Genomic DNA, 15,608 nt, shown 5'->3' on the forward strand with positions numbered 1-15,608 from the left:
GTTTGAAGAGGTACGCTTTTACAGACAATCGACAGACAAATCTCTGTACGACCATTAGCGAAAACCTCGAAGAAAAATTTTCTTAACCCAAGATGAAAAAACGACCGTGCGAACTCAAAAAAGGAGAAATGGTGACGAATGGAAAAACAGAGGACTCCTTTTATTTAAACGCGTCACACGGTCGAACACCAAAATATATATCAAAGATGATATACAAGTAATTATGTTATACTACGGTAACATAGATTTCGTAAATACCAGTAATGAGACAATAGAAAAGACAACCGTATGAAATGAATAACAAGAGTTATTGTGTGGCATAAAAGATGTATGTGTATGTGAGAGTGTGAATGTGACATATAGGAACATAATAAAAAAAAACAGGCCGTCTATATGTATGTTAGATATCACAGCAGAAAGAAAGTCAGAACACGTGAGAGTTTTATACCAAGTTTTTTGAGTACACAATTGGAAAGTCGCAGGCTGTAATTCTTGTCTGTTTGTCGAGAGTGGAAAAATCCACTCTAACAGAGGCGAGAATAAAAACCGCGCTTGTTGAGTCATGTTGACTATGGTTGGAGATGTTGGTGGCGTAGTAAGTCGTGTTGGCCATGACGATGATGCTGGTTAGTAGTTCAGTCTCCATGGCCGCATTTGTTCTTTAGTCGGGTTCACCAGTTATAAGTTGGTAGTCCAGAGTCCATGCTGCGTTTGTTTCTTCGTCGAATCACCACTTTATAAGAAAGTGGGTTATTGCAGCTCAGCGGGCTGCGTGTTTGAATCACGTCGGGGGTCACCAGTATAGGAAAGTTGGTTATTCAACATTAGATGTATACCTGACTTTCCTATATAAAATTAGAAATTAAACGGAACGCTGAACTCCAGACTATCAACTTAAACAGCATTTTATTTAGGTGGTAAATATATACATCTTTAGCTCTTGTTGTTACAGCTTCTATGTATGTGAGTATAGTTGTTGGGACGTTGTTATGTAGATGTGAGCGAGCTGTCAAGTGTAAGTCCGAAAGATGGAGAGTGACAGCTATACACGTAGAGAGACTGTCTCCAGGTTGCAATGTCAGAGACACTGCTTGACACGTCCATGCTCTATTGCTGGCCAGCAAGAAAGAGAATGAATTGAGCGGGAACGCTTGCTTGTTTAATTCCACGCATGCACACGGCGTTACTACAATGTAAAACTTGCCACCATTATATAATAATAAGATATTTTAACTATTTTTTTTTTGTGTGTGCAATGTTGTCTCATTTTCATAAAATGTGCTCAGCAGTCAATGCTATGTAAGTGCAAATTTCAGCACTTTATGGGTTAATCACAACTTCATGTCACTAATTCTATTAAGTGTTGTAAACTATTTTCCCATTCTCCTATAGTTACATTTCCAGCTTTTATTAAGATTTTAACTTTATTTCCTGCTAACGCTGACCACTCTCTATATTTAGTAGACCACCACTGTTGGTGCATTCATTTGATTGTAAACTTCATTTCATTGAGTCCTTCGTCCTAATTATATGTAATATAAACCCTACTTAGTGGTGTGAAGTTTTTTAGTTACAGATTGAGTGTAGGAATGGCTTCATGATTAAGATGTTTACTTCATAATATTGCAATTCAAGGACCAATCCCAGTTCGTCACTTCTTAGGCAAATGTTTGCTACTCTAACCTTCATTTGATCTAAGATTTTTGATTGAAATTAGATAGACAGAAGTTGTACGGATACCCATTGGATGAACAGTACCTGTTGTTCTTGGTAAGCTTACTCTATTGCCCTGCTTAACTGTCATATGGCCCTTGTATGCTGTTAGTGAAATCTGCTTTGTTGCTAGCATTTGGATCAAGTCTTCTGTCTGAAGACAACCCAACCCATGAGTTAAAGTGTGGTTCCTTTCTCTATTTCCCCTACAAGTCTTGGAGGGTCTCCGTGCCGGTGGCACGTAAATAGCACCTGCGTGATCGTTACCAACGTCACCTTCCTGGCATTTGTGCCAGTGGCACGTGAAAAGACATTCGAGCAAGATTGTTGCCAGCGCTGCTGGACTGGCTCCTGTATAGGTGGCACGTAAAATACACCATTTCGAGTGTGGCCGTCACCAGTACCGCCTGACTGTCCCTCGTGCTGGTGGCACGTAAAAGCACCCACTACACTCTCGGAGTGGTTGGCGTTAGGAAGGGCATCCAGCTGTAGAAACTCTGCCAAATCAGATTGGAGCCTGGTGTTGCCTCTTGGTCCACCAGTCCTCAGTCAAATCGTCCAACCCATGCTAGCATGGAAAGTGGATGTTAAACAACGATGATGATGATGATGATGTTGTGGGAAGCTTACAAGTGCAGACATGGCTGTGTGGTTAAGTAAATTCGATTCCCAATAGTGAGGTTTCAGATTCAGTCCCACTGCATGGCACCTTGGGCAAGTGTTTTCAACTATAATTCTGGACCTTGTGAGTGAATTTATTAGAAAGAAACTGAAAGAAGTCTGTTGTGTGGGTGAGTGTATATATACATAAATGTATATATTTGTGTGTATATATAAATATATGCATATATTTGTGTCTCCTTGTCCTGATAGTTGTAAATGAGTGTCACTGTCATACAAGTGGTGTTATTCATTTTCATTTTCCATGAAAACATGCCCAGCCAAGGGGAAATATTACTTTACTTGGAAACAGGTGGAAGTTGGCAACAGGAAGGGCCTCCAGTAATAGAAAATCTGCCTCAATAGTTTCCATGCAAGTATTGAAAAGGGAACATTAAAATGATGAACATAGGTAGAAGGCCTCAAATGTTTGAAGCAAGGGTATGGTTAATTAAATACGTAAAATATGCTGTGCATGAGAAGACCCGGCAAGCCAAGTGAGACCTAAATCTAAGGCCTCAGCCAGCCCACTTATACGTACCTTCCTTCATTGGACACTAAACTCCACTTGCGAAGACCTGTTGAGGCAAGTGAAATCGAAATCGAATTAAATTCGGCGACTGGCACCCATGCCAACGTCGTCTCCTTCATTGGAAACGAAACTTGGCTTACGAAGACCTATTGGGGCAAGCAAAAGCGAAACTGTCATGGTACCTGTGCCCAGCATCACCTTCCTGGCACTTGTGCCGGATGGCACGTGTAAAGACATTCGAGCGAGATCGTTACCAGTGCTGCTGAACTGGCTCCTGTGCAGGTGGCACGTAAAATACACCATTTTGAGTGTGGCCGTTGCCAGTATCGCCTGACTGGCCTTCGTGCCGGTGTCACGTAAAAGCACCCACTACACTCTCGGAGTGGTTGGCGTTAGGAAGGGCATCCAGCTGTAGAAACTCTGCCAAATCAGATTGGAGCCTGGCGTAGCCATCTGGTTTCACCAGTCCTTAGTCAAATTGTCCAACCCATGCTAGCATGGAAAGTGGACGTTAAATGACGATGATGATGATAATGATTGATATTTGTTGTGTTGATGCTAGAAGGATAAAAGCAAAGTTGAAGTGAGATTGTAAAGGGATGCAACCAACTACTGTAAGGCATTCAATCTAGGCTCTATGATTATATAAATCCACTACCCTAATAAAGTTATTGATAGACAATCCATTCTATTATAGGCACAAAGCCTCAAATATTGAGGGAAGGGGATAGTCAATTAAATTGACCCCAGTACTCAACAAGTACTTATTTCATCAGCCTTGAAAGAAGGAAAGGTAAAGTCAACCTCAGCAGAATTTGAACTCAGAATATAAAGGTAGATGAAATGCTGCCAAGAATTTTGTCTGGCATACTAACAATTCTTCCAGTTTGCTGACTTAATTGATAGATAATATTGTATTTCCTAAATATTCTGCAACAATAGGCACAGGAGTGGCTGTGTGGTAAGTAGCTTGCTTACCAACCACATGGTTCCGGGTTCAGTCCCACTGTGTGGCACCTTGGGCAAATGTCTTCTACTATAGCCTCGGGCCGACCAAAGCCTTGTGAGTGGAGTTGGTAGACGGAAACTGAAAGAAGCCCGTCGTATATATGTATATGTATATATGTGTGTGTGTTTATGTGTCTGTGTTTGTCCCCGCAACATCGCTTGACAACCGATGCTGGTGTGTTTACGTCCCCGTAACTTAACGGTTCGGCAAAAGAGACCGATACAATAAGTACTTGGCTTACAGAGAATAAGTCTATACAGATTACTGTTTTAGTTGATTTCTTGAATAGCAATAATAATTTCTAATATAGACCACGCTGGCAAAAATTTTGGAAGATGGATATAATCAAAATTTTAATTCTAGTACTTGATTGGTACACTTCCTATCAAATCCAACAAGAGTGATAAGCAAAGTTGTGTCCCTTCTACTCTGAGCTCAAATTCTGGCAGGATTTCAATTCAGAATGTACAGACATATCCAAGCAGTGTAAGGCATGTTTTCCTTTGCCCAAGCATTTTTGGCATTCCACTTTCCTAATAATATAAATAATTCTTTCTAATTTTGGTACAAGGCCAACAATTTGAAGGGGGGAGGGGCAAGTCAAAATGATGAAAGGCAAAGTTGACTTCAGTGAAATTTTAACTCAGGAACATTAAACCAGAAGAAACGCTGCTGAGCATTTTGTCCTGCATGCTAATGATTCTGCCAGGTCATCCCACTCCTGAATAATAATAATAATAATAATAATATAATAATGGTTTCAAATTTTGCCAGAAGGGCAACAGTTTTGGGGGAGAGGATGAGTCGATTACATTGACTCCAGTGTTCACTTGGTACTTATTTTATCGACCCTGGAAGGATGAAAGGCAAAGTTGACCTCAGCAGAATTTGAACTCAGAACATAGCATTTTGCTAACGATTCTCCCAGCTTGCCCACCTTAGTAAGTAAAGTTTTCTTCTCAAGTCATACAGACTCATAAGGGCCAGTTTCCATGGCGTAAATATTCCCCACCGAGACAGGATGCCAGTCTGTTGCAGAATTACTCATTTTTGCCATCTGAGTGGACTGGAGCAACAGGAAATGAAGTGTTTTGCTCAAGGACACCACGTGTCACTCGGTCATCATCATCATCATCATCGTTTAACGTCCGTTTTCCATGCTAGCATGGGTTGGACGATTTGACTGAGGACTGGTGAAACCAGATGGCTACACCAGGCTCCAATCTGATTTGGCAGAGTTTCTACAGCTGGATGCCCTTCCTAACGCCAACCACTCAGAGAGTGTAGTGGGTGATTTTACGTGTCACCCGCATGAAGGCCAGTCAGGCGGTACTGGCAACGGCCACGCTCAAAATGGTGTATTTTATGTGACACCCACACAAGAGCCAGTCCAGGGGCACTGGCAACGATCTCGCTCAAAAATCCTTACACATGTTCGAAAATCCTTGATAATAATAATGGTAATAATAATAATAATAATACTTTTTACTATAGGCACAAGGCCTGAAATTTTGGGGGAAGGAGTTTGTTGATTGCATCAATTCCAGTGCTTGACTAATACTCATTTTATTGACCCTGAAAGGATGACAAGAAAAGTCAGCTTCAACAGAATTTGAACTTGGAATGTAAAGCTGGAAGAAATGCTGCTAAGCATTTTGACTGATATTCTAATGATTTTTACCAGCTCAATGTCTTCCTAATTTTGCTGTTGGCACTCCGTAGCTTACGACATTGAGGGTTCCAGTTGATCCGATCAACGGAAAAGCCTGCTCGTGAAATTAATGTGCAAGTGGCTGAGCACTCCACAGACACGTGTACCCTTAACGTAGTTCTCGGGGATATTCAACGTGACAAGGCTGACCCTTTGAATTACAGGTACAACAGAAACAGGAAGTAAGAGTGAGAGAAAGTTGTGGTGGAAGAGTACAGCAGGGTTCACCACCATCCCCTGCCGGAGGCTCGTGGAGCTTTAGGTGTTTTCGCTCAATAAACACACACAACGCCCGGTCTGGGAATCGAAACCGCAATCCTATGACCAGGAGTCCGCTGCCCTAACCACTGGGCCATTGCGCCTCCGCCTTCCTAATAGGTAAAAACAAAAGCTGATTTATTCACACACTGAAGAACAGTTCCAGATCCTTCAGGATGCTACTATAGAAAACCTTGAAAAGCAACAGCTGACCTTCTCTGTAGTCTTCCTGAAAGTTGGTATGACACCTTTCACATCTCGCAGAAAAATTATATTGTTGAGGAACAGTATTATGATATGTGTGAGGTGTTTTATGATTGGATGGTTTTTAAATAGGTCACTAATTGTTGCTTTAGGTTATTGATTTAGCCAATAATAAAATTGTACTTAACACACTAAGAGAAAAAGCAACCCTATTGCATTAGTGCTTGTTTAAATTCCACGTAATACTTCAACTAAAATTATGATAAGGCACCCTTCAGATATTGAACTGATAAGCAAACTTTATCAAGCCAAATACCCCAGTTGCTCAGATCAACCCACCTCAAGAATTTGTTGTTTTTTTTTAAGACTTTGGACCAAATCATTTAATTTTGTGTATGTTGTGTATTTGGAACATGAAGCAAGTGTTTTCTGTTAAGTTGTGATCTGATTTTGATTGCCCTTTGGAACTATTTCACTTACGTTGCTAATATTCTGAGGAGAGGTATGAGTGTAAACCACATACCTTACCACCTATGTATATTTGCTTTTCTATTTAAACAATAAATGAGGTTCCCCGTTAACCTATTTAATAGTCCCACTTGTTGAACTGATATAGTGGTTGTTTTAGTGCATTGTTAAATTCTATTAAGCCAATTGGTCAAAGCAATGTTTTAATACATCTCTGTGTATGTAGTGTAGCACTTTATTGTATGAAACTTTTTAATACAGCTGTGTATAGAAATTAAATGAATCTGCATCTCTTTTGACAATGAATATTCAGTTCTTTGATCAAATATAAAACCTGCTCATTAAATTAGCACATAAAGGGCTGAGTATTCCACAGGTGCATGTAACCATAGCATATTTTTCAAGCAGAATCAGTGTGTGACACTGATTTACTGGTACAAGTCATTTACTAGGCATGGGCTGTAGTAAAAGACATTTGCCCAAGATGTCAAACTGGAGTTCAGCCTAGAACCTCATGATTTGTGAAGCAAACTTCTTAACCACTTGTGCATCATCATCATAATAATGTCCATTTTTCCATGCTTGCATGAGTCAGACAGGTTTTCTACAGCCAGATGACTTTTTTGTTATCAACCTTCACCTCATTCCAAGCAAAGTAATATTTCCCCATGGTCAGACATGTTTAAGCAGAATATTGGAAATGAATGACATTATTTGGATAACAATGACACTCATTTGCAACTACCATGCCATATCAAGACAAAAAGACACAAATATACATACACTCACACACTCACACGGCGGGCTTCCTTTCATTTTCTATCTGTCAAATCCACTCAAGGTTTGGTTGGTCCAGTGCTCTAGTGGAAAACCTTGCCTAAGGTGCCATGCACTGGAACTGAACCTGAAACTATGTGATTGGGAGTATGTTGTTTCAGATCCCTCCAGTATGATACCATGTTAACCATTTATTATTATTTAACATAGTACTGTATAATGTTTTCTGTTATGTTTTCTAGTTATAGATATATGTGAGTACACTATGGTGCAGAAGGTCTTTACTATTTCATCATTCATCCATGATAAAAATGTTCAGTCTTCTCTAACAATCACAGAATAAATCTGTTGTGCTAAACCATGTTTACTCAGATACCTAAGCACTGTACTTTTAACAGTTATTGTATCTTTTAACTCTTTTTTTTACTGTATTTGTAATGAATCAGCCAAGCCGCAGCAACACCACCAGTGGGCCAACAAGGGAACCTGGTTCCTTAGCCTGCTACAAATAGCAGATAAATCTTCCTCAATTATATGTTACTGTCTTATTAAAGAAAGTTACAATTGTAAAATGTAATCCAAGATATGCTATGCCCACTAAAACACTAGAGCTGCCCAGGAGCTAAGCAACAACAGTAATAACACTAATGATAATCCTTTCAACTAAAGGCACAAGGCCTGAAATTTTGGAGGAAGAACTAGTTCATTACATTGACCTCAGTATTCAACTGGTGCTAATTTTTTGGACCCCAAAAGGATGAAAGGCAAAATCAATCTTGATGGAATTTGAACTCAGAATGTAAAGGTGAACAAAATCTCTCTAAGCATTTTGCTTGGCATGCTAATGATTCTGCCAGATCACCACCTTAATAATAATAATATTTTCAAATTTTGGTACAAGGCCAGCAATTTCTGGGAGGAGGTAAATCGATTACATTGGCTCCAGTGCTCAACTGGTCCTTATTTCATCAACCCCAAAAGGACAAAAGGTAAAGTTGAACTTGACAGAATTTGAACTCAGAGCATAAAAACAGACAGAATGCCACCCAGCATTTTGCCTGGCATGCTAATGGTTCTGCCAGATTACCACCATAATAATAATAATAGTCCTTTCTACTAAAGGCACGAGTCCTGGAATTTTGGGAGAGGGGGCTAGTCAATTACATTGACCCCCAATACTTGACTGGTACTTAATTTATCAACCCCGAAAGGATGAAAGGCAAGTCAACCTTGGCAGTATTTGGACTCAGAATGTAAAAACGGACAAAATGCTGCTAAGTATTTTGCCCGTTGTGCTAACAATTCTGCCAGCTCACTGCCTTAGATAATAATAATAATAATAATAATAATAATAATAACAATGATGGTGATAATGATGATTTGTTATATAGTTACAAAACCTCACCCTTTAAAGGAGGTGCAGATGCATTTGCTTAGATTGGTCCCATTACCTGATTTATTATTTTATCATCCCTCCTTCCCTCAAATTATGCAAGGCAAAGTTGAACTCAATGGGATACTAATTAAATACTGCAAGATATTATAGTATTTAATTGCAGTATTGTACATCATCATCATCATCATCATCATCATCATTTAACGTCCGCTTTCCATGCTAGCATGGGTTGGACGATTTGACTGAGGACTGGTGAAACCGGATGGCAACACCAGGCTCCAATCTGATTTGGCAGAGTTTCTACAGCTGGATGCCCTTCCTAACGCCAACCACTCTGAGAGTGTAGTGGGTGCTTTTACGTGTCACCCGCATGAAGGCCAGTTAGGCGGTACTGGCAACAATCATCGTCATTATTATTATTATCTTTAAGGTACCAAGTTGGCAGAATCATTAGCATTCTGGGCAGAATGCTTGGCAGCATTTCGTCTGTCTTTACACTCTGAGTACACATTCTGCTGAGGTTGATTTAGCCTTTCATACTTTCAAGGTTGATAAAATAAGTGTCAGTTGAGCATTGGGGGTCAATGTAATCGACTTAACCCCCTCCCTTGAAATCACTGGCTTTGTAACAAATACTGCAAGATATTTTATCTAGCACTCTACCAAATCTGTACTTAATAAATGATATTAATGATATTGCTAATTTACAGTAGGAGAGTACAGTTGATAAAATGTTTCTTTGAATATCTAGCGTACCAAATACCCAAAGTGTTTCCCTGTGTTTCCTTTCACAATATTCCATTGAATCTAGTTTATCAGACATATAGATGATCTCTTCCTGTGTTGACTTTACATTATCTCACTCTATCTCTAGTCTTCCTGTTCCACACTGAATCTTTGTCTCTATCAGACATCTTTACACTGTCTCTCTCTCTACTAATTTCTACAGCATCCAACTGCATCTCTAGTACATCAGACATTCAGTATATTTTATACCAATGCTTCCATTGTATCAGTTTTCAAGACATTTGGCCTCAGTTATTAGATCTCAAACTCACTCCAGACCTCATACAATATTGTACACCAACTGAGCAAGTCCTTCTGCATGTCCTTAAACATGCTACCAGTTCCTTGATATTATGACTCTTCCTAGATACCATACTAAGCAGTTTTCCACAGTATTCCTTCCTAGAAATTCACCTCTCTCAGAACCTGTCCCTCATATCTACTAACTCTCACATAATTCTTCACTCTACTCATCTCTTTACATTAGGGCACCATGGAGCCCTAGTTCAAATCTCACCCTCACTACTACTCTAATTAATACATTTTTTTCTTTTTGTTTTAATTTACCAGGAGTCTCGTTCGTTTGCTATGAATCTATTTCGAGGAAATGTCATCTCTGATCAAGTCTTTCCATTTCCAGAAGGTTCTGTATTTTTTATTTTCTTTATTTTTAATTATTATAAGTTATTCAGAAAATGTTCATTCTTTTTAAATTCTTGCTTTTTTTTCCATAGTATTTTCTCATGTATTAATTCTTTCAGATCAATAATTTTTGAAAAACACATTATTATTTATTATTCTTATAACAGTCATGTAGTCATAATGAATGAATTAATTCTATTTGCCACCAGATTTGTGACCTTATGCTAATTAATGTTAGAAATCATTATAATCACCAATAGTGTGGTTATTGATAGAATCGTAAGTGCCAGACAAATATCGTATAGCATCAAGTTTGTTTTTTTACATTCCAACTTTAAATCTTACCAGGGTCCATTTTGCCATTCATCCTTCTGGTATTGGTGAAATAAATAACTATTATGAGTAGTTAATGTACCTTGCCTGCTAAAAATCGTTTAAATTGATGTTCCTTGAACAGTTGCAAGCGAATGGCTACAGGAAAAACATAAGCAGAAAGAGAATTCCAGGAGAATGTCACTCTGGAGAGAGAGGATCTGATCTATTGCTTAGTGTAGGAAAAAGTCATTGTGGGGAACATAATATGGAGTGGGAGATAGAAGGGGAGAGTTTGAGTGTAGGTTGCATGAGACCAGCCAGCTCCAAGGAGCAGAGATAGGAGACAGAACATCTGTCATGTTGGCCAGCTCAGATCCCTCGCTTAAATATCATTGAGCAAATGTGGACAGAACTAAAGAGAAGAGTTTGTCAGAAGAATCCACACAACCTTGAAGAGTTGTGGGATCTCGGCCACAGAGAATGGCATTTCATACCTGTGAAGATGGTGAAGGATTTATACACATCTCTTCCCAGGCACATTGAAGCAATTATTCAAGCTAAGGGAAGCCACACAAAATATTAACAATGTACAGTAACTTCTTGAAATGAACATTATGTAATCAATTTTCATTATAGGCATTTTTCTGTTTTAAAACACTGTATCTTGATTGGTTTATGTGAGGTGACTGAAAGCTTTTGCATGGCCATTTTTGGTAGTCGTCTCACATCTTTCCCACTCATTCAGAACCCCCTACTACAAAATATAATGATTAGGTATGGAAATGACTCCAAGGCCAATGTTTCATCTATGAAAAACGCAATGCAAAACATCCACTTATAAGTTGGCAATTAGTAGAAATTTGCAATAGTTAAAAGGGGCCAAAGAATTTTGCATGGTACTGTAGTATGTAGTTCAGTATTTTGTATTGTTATTTATTCTTGATCAAACATGATCAAATACATGTTTATTTTATTCTTTTTTTTTTCTTGGCTGTAGTGTATCTAGAACTACTATTCATGTAATCTTGTTTTTTTTAATGTTAGAGGGAGATTTGGCTACTATCTTTAGTTTGGTTGAGTTATGTTAGAAATTCCTTCAATGGTTCGTGCATTTTGTTTTTGTTTCTTGAAGTATTTTGTTTGTAATTTGCTAGTGAAGTTTAATTGTTTTTCTAATATCAGCAGTAATTATAATGGTGTGTGTAGATGTGAGGAGGTTTGTTGTTGTTGAAGCTATCATATTTGAAAGATTTGTGAGTAGTAGTATGATGGTAAAGTGTCAGACTGTATGACATCTCTCTGCCGCCTGAATATATGAGTTGCTAATGTCAAGGATGTGTCTTTCTAAAGTTCTAGTAGACTTACATTGGAGAGTGATGGATATCTGTGATGTTTTTGTTAGGTTTTAGAATTTGTTAGGCTTTAGAACTGTTACAATTTTTGCCCAGTTTTCAAATTCTGTGGATTTGGCAGTATTGACATAAGTTGAAGATATTGGTGGGTGCAATAATTACTTCACTTCTAGGTATTTTAGTTTGTGTTTTCCCTCGTTTTGAAGGCATTGTGGTTTGATTCAATAATGATTTGGTTGCTATTTTTAACAAGTCAAGTTATGTTGCACAAACATCTGTAGTTGTAGTGACTGTTTGAAAAATGAAATGGGCATATAAAATCTCTTCCAAATGAGCATGAAACCCTTTTTGAAAGGAATCCAGTCTTTCAACTCCTGTAGATTGTATGTTTTATCAGTTTAGCTCAAGGGAGACAGAAATTAGTCAAATCTCAATGCATAAATGGGGTTTTTTTTTTTAACGCATAAAGATTTAAAGCAAAAGTATGTCTTTCAGGATTTGAACTCTGATTATGAAGGATCATATTATGTACATTAAACTTGTAGTATCACCTACTATCTACTGTACTAATTTTTGTCTCCCAGTTCCATGTGAAAACATGACATAGACACATGTGGAGAAATTTTGAGTAACAGGAGCCTTTTATTTTTAAATTTCATCTTTCAGTTCTAAATGAAGACCAGAAGCAAACTTTGTCTGAGTTAGTTGATCCTTGTGCTAAATTCTTTGAGGTAAGTTCAAAGAATTAAACTTTTAAAATTGAATCTAAAATTGAAACTGAAAAAATGTCCTTGATTTATTAAGCATTGATGTCTTTTTGACTATAGAAAGACTTTATAATCATGGTTGTATTGAGTAGTTTAGATAAAAGTAATAAAATATTTTCAATTTTTGATTGGAACTTTTAGAGTCCATTACTTTTGAAGTGATTCTATACTGTACTTTGCCTTTAATGTATGGTTGCTGCTGATACAGAGGTAAACATTCTTGACCACATCCAGAGAAAGTTTTTTTTCACTCACTTGTAACAAACTACAGTCACTACCTCATCCTTTTTCTGTCTTATATTGCTACTACAACCTTCACTGACCAACCAAAAGCTTAATTTTGCTCATTGATTTATTAATATCCATATTTTTTTATACTATTCTCATTCAGCATTTACCTTTTAAATATTTGTGTGGATTAGTGTCCCATTTATGGAAATTATGAAAGAAGGTGAGGAATTATATAATGAAATTATTTTCAACATTAGGATATTATTAGTCATGTTTCTCTTCACTGGTTACACAATGTTTTACTCATATCCTAATAATAATAAAGATTGATTTGGAAAATGTGTTTGGAATATATTTTACCTGATTTAAATATTTTATTTCTAAGAAAAAATCATAACCCTTCTAAACACCCATTCCCCACTTGACATTTGTTTCCCCCTTTCTGAGCTCACAATGCCTCCAAGGGGTTGCCTTTGCCCAGGTTAAGAATATCTTATATTCTTTATGATGTTGAATTCTGTACAATGCTTTGTTTTATTGTATTGTATATGGTGCCTTTTTCCATTTTACATTGTATTCTCTATAATACTGTAATCCATTTAGTGCTTTATTTCCACATGGTACTCCTCCTCCTCCTCCTCCTCCTCCTCCTCATCATCATCATCATCATCATCATCATCATCATCATCATCATCATCATCATAACCACCACCATAATCCATGTTGGCATGAGCTGCAGTTTGACAGGAGCTGTCCAAACTCCAATTCTGTTGTGGCATAGTTTCTGTAGCTGGATCCCCTTCCTAATGCCAACCATTTGACAGAGTGTGCTGAGTGCTTTTTACATGCCACTGGCATGGGTGCATTTATGCAGCACTGGTGCGAGTGCATTTCATGTGGCATTGGTACCTGTAAAGGATAAGCTTGTATATATGGATGACTGCAATTTTACTTAGCTTGACACATCTTCTCAAGTACAGCATATCACCACAACTCCTGGCCCCTTGTCATTTCTTCAGTGAAGCCCAGCATCTGAATGTCCTTTCTCACCACTTTGTCCCACATCTTCCTGGGTCTACTCCTTCTACAGGTTCCCTCCACAATTAGAGCTCAGCACTTCTTTACACAGCTGTCCTCATCCATATGCATCACATGATCAAACCAACGCAGTCTTCTCTCCTGCACCCAACATCTGATGCCTCTTATATCCAGTTTTTCTCTTAAATCATTTACACTTAAATCATTACACTTTGTGCACACTGACATTACACATCCAGTGGAGCATGCTCCCTTCATTTCTTTCAAGACTTTGCAAGTTCTGTGCATGACTTCTTCTGCAATGTTACTATTATTTTTGAGTGAGGTGGTGATAGAATGGCATAAATGTTAGCATTTGCCCTAAATGATTTACAGTATTCAGTTTTGTCCTTCTGAATTTTGGATTTGAATCTTGTCTAGAGATTTTCATCTCTCCAAGGTTGATAAACTAAGTGCAGAGGTCAGTCTTGTAGACTCTACCCTTCCTTTACAAATGTTTGATATTATTTATTATTTCATGCACAAGTATTCTTATTGTTAATACTTGTGCATCAAAACCAATAACCTGATATTGATTCCCAGTTCAAACATTGCTCTTTTGTTACTGAAGATATTCAATAAAGCATAAATGTCATAATTTCTTTGATTCCTCTCAATTCACAGCTTCATTGACACTGTAGACAATTTGATATGTTTAATTTTGTTATGTTTCAGGAAGTAAACGATGCCACCAAGAATGACCAACTTGAGAAAGTGGATGATGCTTCCATGGACGGTCTCAAAGAAATGGGAGCATTTGGCTTGCAGGTTCCATTTGATTATGGTAAGTGAAATGGAAAAGATTGTGTAAATTTGTGTAAATGGATAAGATTGAAGTTGGGTGTCAAATTGGCAGTTTATTGTTGTTCATGACAAGTCTGAAAGTTATAGATTTGTGTTCTTTTAACTGATTTAGTGTTTTATGTGTGAGAAATTAAGCTCCTGAAGAAAAAAGGATGGAGTGACTTGGATTTGGAAGGGTTGTTAAACCAACTTACAATGTGGGACCTCATATTCTTTGAGTAGAAATCTTGTCAAAATAAAATGCTACTAACATTTAGAACATTTTAAGCATGAATCACATTTTTCCTACTCGGGTTTTTGTTGCTACAAGAAGTATGTGTGTATGTGAGTTGTTTAAAAATGACTCATCTATTACTAATGAAACTGGTATCTCTTAGAAACATCACCGACATTATTAAGTGCTGAAAGAACTTTAACAATGTTGCTGACCAGCTTGGAATATTTCATGTTATTAAGAGTTTAAACCCAATACCAATTAGTATACGGATGGATTTATACATAATAATTGACTCCCTTGTCCTCTAACTAATTTTCTAAACAACTTGTTTCCCTTTTTTTAGGGGGTTTGGGCCTCACTAATACAATGTATGCTCGTCTCGTTGAAATTGTTGGTGCTCATGACCTTGGCGTTGCTATCACTCTTGGAGCGCATCAGGTAAAAATTTCTGGCTTTCTTTAACTTTTCTCTTAAACTATAATTACGATGCACTACAGCTTGTATAACTAAACAAATGTAAGGTTGCTGTGAAATACTTTCTTCACCATCAACTCTGTGAGGCTTGATATCTAATTAATCTCATTCATCTTTTTTGTCAAAGATGCAAAGCCTTGTGAGTGGATTTGGTAGACGGAAACTGAAAGAAGCCCGTCGTATATATATATATATATATATATATATATATATAT

The 15,608-nt window shown here is 37.7% G+C and overlaps 1 protein-coding gene across 1 annotated transcript in view; it reads left to right on the forward strand.

Annotated features, from left to right (window-relative positions):
* Window positions 1-15,608, forward strand: part of LOC106875659 (very long-chain specific acyl-CoA dehydrogenase, mitochondrial-like) — a 50,994-nt gene that overhangs the window by 3,877 nt on the left and 31,509 nt on the right. Inside the window, 4 exon segments of the mRNA XM_014923898.2 lie at window positions 10,085-10,157; window positions 12,490-12,554; window positions 14,574-14,682; window positions 15,263-15,357. Coding sequence (XP_014779384.1) covers window positions 10,085-10,157; window positions 12,490-12,554; window positions 14,574-14,682; window positions 15,263-15,357 — 342 coding nt within the window.

Source organism: Octopus bimaculoides, chromosome 3 (assembly GCF_001194135.2).
Source record: "Octopus bimaculoides isolate UCB-OBI-ISO-001 chromosome 3, ASM119413v2, whole genome shotgun sequence".
Lineage (NCBI taxonomy): Eukaryota > Metazoa > Mollusca > Cephalopoda > Octopoda > Octopodidae > Octopus > Octopus bimaculoides.